The sequence below is a fragment of the Manis javanica genome, chromosome 6 (assembly GCF_040802235.1).
Source record: "Manis javanica isolate MJ-LG chromosome 6, MJ_LKY, whole genome shotgun sequence".
NCBI lineage: Eukaryota > Metazoa > Chordata > Mammalia > Pholidota > Manidae > Manis > Manis javanica.
Genome location: NC_133161.1, coordinates 11,877,028 through 11,880,977, shown reverse-complemented (window position 1 = coordinate 11,880,977; position 3,950 = coordinate 11,877,028). Strand labels below are relative to the sequence as shown.

The 3,950-nt window shown below is 40.8% G+C and overlaps 1 protein-coding gene across 1 annotated transcript; it reads left to right on the top strand.

The window, feature by feature from the left end:
- Window positions 1-2,479: 2,479 nt before the first annotated feature.
- TAS2R4 (taste 2 receptor member 4) lies at window positions 2,480-3,484 on the top strand. The gene has a single exon (XM_017647146.3). The coding sequence runs from the start codon at window positions 2,585-2,587 to the stop codon at window positions 3,482-3,484; it is 900 nt and encodes a 299-aa protein (XP_017502635.3). The 5' UTR covers window positions 2,480-2,584.
- The last annotated feature ends 466 nt before the right edge of the window (window positions 3,485-3,950 follow it).

The window sequence follows — 3,950 nt, the reverse complement described above, 5'->3', positions numbered from 1 at the left end:
TACTTAATGCAGGTTAAGTCCCTGCATTCTTTGCTTACTTTGCTAAAATAAATTTTCAAACAATTTTTTTATCTTACAGATTGTGCTAAAGTCCAGCCAGTTTTTTTTAAATTAACCAAAATGAATATCTGCTTTTAAAATTTGAGGGCTTTCTGAAAGATAATGTAAGAAGTTTTTATGTTTGATAAATTTTATTTTAATAAAATTACATAGGCATTGATTTACTTCTTATCACTGAACAGTGTTGACAAGTCAGTGAGAAGTTTATTGCTTAAGATCCTGAGGAATTCCCAAGCTTGTGATTACATTCAGTTAGAATACATGGCAAATCTGAATCTGTTTCCATCACTAATGGGGCTCAAGTGCTGAGTGTTGTGGCTCTCTGAGATCGTGGACCCTGACACCAGACAGCCTGCGCTCAAATCCTGGCTCCAGCCTATGGCCTGGGTGACCATGGGGAAGCTTCTTAACCTCTCTCTCTTTCATCTTCTTCATTTGTGAACTGGAAATAGTGTAGTATTTTGTTGATAGGGTTTTTGGAGGAAATGAGTGAGTTAGCAGATGTGAAATGCTTGGAGTCTGACCTGGAGTAAGCACTTGGTGGCTCTTGCTGTTACTGTGGCTCGGTCTCAGAAAGGCCTTCCAATTTACGCAGTGATTTTCTATGGTATTTCAGTCACTTGCTTTCTCTGATGTTTATGTTCCTCACTTGTAAATAAGGATAACCATATCTTTCTCCTAGAACTGTTTTAAGAATTAACTGAGATTTAAGGTGCCTGGTGCACTGTTGGGAACAGAGTAACCACTAAAGAAAGCCCAAGAAATGGAAGTTTCTTTCTTTCTTCCTCCCAAGCAACATTGGTACTCTCCTGAAAACAATTCAAAGTTTGTAGTTTCTGTTTATTCATGACTGATCCCGTTCTTCAAAGCCTTCGTCAAATAAGCTAAGTCATCCTTTTGCTCTGACTATTTGCCCTGACGCTTCCATACAGATTCACCAGGTAGCTGAGTTTGGACTCATGGTTGTAGGGCACCAGCCAGTGGGTCTTCCTGGGCTCTAGGAACTAGTGAGACTTACAAGGCTTTCTTAGGCCACTCTGGTGCTGGTCTGTACAGGTGGATGTAGTTCTGGGACCCAGCTCGCCAGCAGTACAGCAGTAGGCCTTCCTCTTTGGTAGAGTCTTTGTTGCTGACCATCCAGCTCAGGTGCAAGGAGAAGAGATCTACATTTGAGTAAGGGGAGTAAGGGTAGGAGCTGCCTGAAAATACAAGCTTCGTGTCCCAAAGGAGCCAGTTTCTCTTGTAATAATTTCATACATGTAGCTTATAGGGTCAAGCCCAGGGACACACCCATTTGAAGAGTGACCATGCTCAAGGAAGCCCAAAGCTGGGACATCTCCATGAGATACTTGTATTTAACTGAAGGTCGACTTCTCATGCAGAGCGAGAAAGGGTTTTGTTAATACTTTTCCCAGACTGACCCCTTTAGAAATAACTGCTGACAGAACCAGCTTACTCACTGATTATTCTAGGCAACACGATCACATCATAATTATAGTATCTCCTGGTACAGTGAGCCCAAAACTTGGTCTGTCACACTCTGAACGGTCTTCAATAATGTGATTTGCCAAACATATTGTGCTCTTTACTATCTGAGAAGTTACCGAGTAATCAGGCAATGAGATGCCCATGTATGTGGCCCACAAAACTATAACTAAAGCATTACTGTGTATCTGACACCAGAGTACTTTAATTGGCAATTAAATGCCTAAGATGAAATAGCAATGTGTGATCTAACCATCAACCCGGATATGTAAAGGAAATACATGAAATGGTTGACATACCTTTCTAAGCAAGAGCAGATTAAAGCAAATGATTATGGCACAAATCTGCACATGGCTGGTGAGGGAATTGTCATGAAAGGATGGAATTAATTGTAAAAGGCTTTCTTGAGGAAGTGTGAGGTCCTTGATCTGTTAGATAACTATAAACCACTGTAGGTGTTAAGGTATTAAAAAGTCATGTTGGCATGGCCGGAATGATAGGAAATGGCTGCAACATCAACGGATGAAAGGGGAGAGAGACACTGGATTTCAGTAATCCACATGTGGATGTGTTTCAGATGTGTGGATGAGCGGTGGCTGGGTAGGAATGGGGCATGGGAATTCCCAGCATATTCTGGGGTTGCTGTGAAGAAAAGCTTCATTCATTGTGAAACGATGACAGAAATATTGATGGACTGCAACTCTCATTTGAATTCAAAGTCCTTGGAGCCTGCCTGAATTCCTCTCTCCAACTCTCCTTCTCTTGGAAGGGTGGACTCCCAGGTTCATCTAGGCTATTTTAATTAGGCATTTCTAAGGAAAACAGGATATGAATGAAAATACAGTAATGCAATCTTTGGAAGATTTGCATGTCAGTAAAAGCAGCTAGCTTTTAGATCACTAATGGCTCATTTGTCACACTGGGGAGAAAAACAAGGAAATGTTTTTCCTGGCTGAGTACTGGTGCCTACTACTACATTTCAGTATTTCTCCTGCTTCCAGCGTCAGTACCACAACTGCTGAGTCCTCAATGAGTAAAGATGCCTCCAGTATCCTTTTTATTTGCTGTTACTGTCTCGACAATTTTGAGTACTGTAGGACTCATTGTGAATCTGTTTATTGCGGTGGTCAATTGCAAGACTTGGGTCAGAAACCACAGAATCTCCTCTTCTGATAGGATCCTATTCAGCTTGGGTATCACCAGACTTCTTACGCTGGGACTGTTTCTACTGTACATGATCTACTTCATCTCTCCACATGCTGGAAAGCCAGTCTCCTTAACCACTTTTTTCATGTTGTGTTGGATGTTTTTGGACTCTAATAGTCTCTGGTTTGTGACCTTGCTCAATGCCTTGTACTGTGTGAAGATTACTAACTTCCACTACTCAGTGTTTCTCCTGCTGAAACGAAATCTCTCTGCCAAGATCCCCAGACTGCTGCCAGCCTGTGTGCTGATTTCTGCCTTCACCACTCTCTTGTATGTTGTGCTCAGACGGACATCATCATTTCCTGAATTTGTAACTGGGATAAATGGCACAGCATTTCACATCAATGAGGGCGTCTTATATTTGATGACCACTTTGGTCTTGAACTCATTTCTCCAGTTCATCATTAATCTGACTTCTGCTTCCTTGTTAATATATTCCTTGAGGCGACACATACAGAAGATGCAGCAAAATGCCACTGGTTTTTGGAATCCCCAGACTGAAGCTCATGTGGGTGCTATGAAGCTGATGATCTTTTTCCTCATCCTCTACATTCCGTATTCAGTTGCCACCATGCTCTTTTATCTCTCTTCTTCTGCAGAGATGAATTTGAGAACCAGATTCATGTGTGCAATTATTTCCACCATTTACACTCCAGGACATTCAGTTCTCATTATTCTCTCACATCCTAAACTGAAAACAAAAGCAACAAAGATTCTTTGTTTCAACAAATAGAATTTCAATGGTAAATAGTGGCTGGATTATAGAGTGGTTTGAGAGCAAGGTTTTCTGTTAGCAGTTTTTCCCAGTGGTCAGGGGAATTAATTTTATATTTGTTGGTCTGACTTCCTAGGCCTTTTGAGTGCCTGTATTAAGTTCATTCTGCAATTAAAAAAAAATATCAGGCACTTTCTCTAAGGAACTTGTTTGAGGCATTACTTACCATGTATTTTGTGTGTATGTTGCATCCTTGGATAATGTAAATCACCACATTGTTCATTGGCTAATGAAGTGTAATGGGAAGTTCCCTCAAACATTATAGTTCACATCATTAGTTAAATTTTTGAGGTTTAGCTGAGGATCCTGGGGAAAGGGCTCATCAGTGGGTAAATGGAAAGAGAAGGATGAAAAAAAAGTATACATTTAAGCAGATGTATAGAGAAAGAGTCCTTAACTTTCTGGGTGATGGTGACTGAGCTGT

Excerpts from the sequence above, each read along its gene's own strand:
- TAS2R4 (XM_017647146.3), top strand. The coding sequence starts at position 2,585 with ATGCCTCCAGTATCCTTTTTATTTGCTGTTACTGTCTCGACAATTTTG.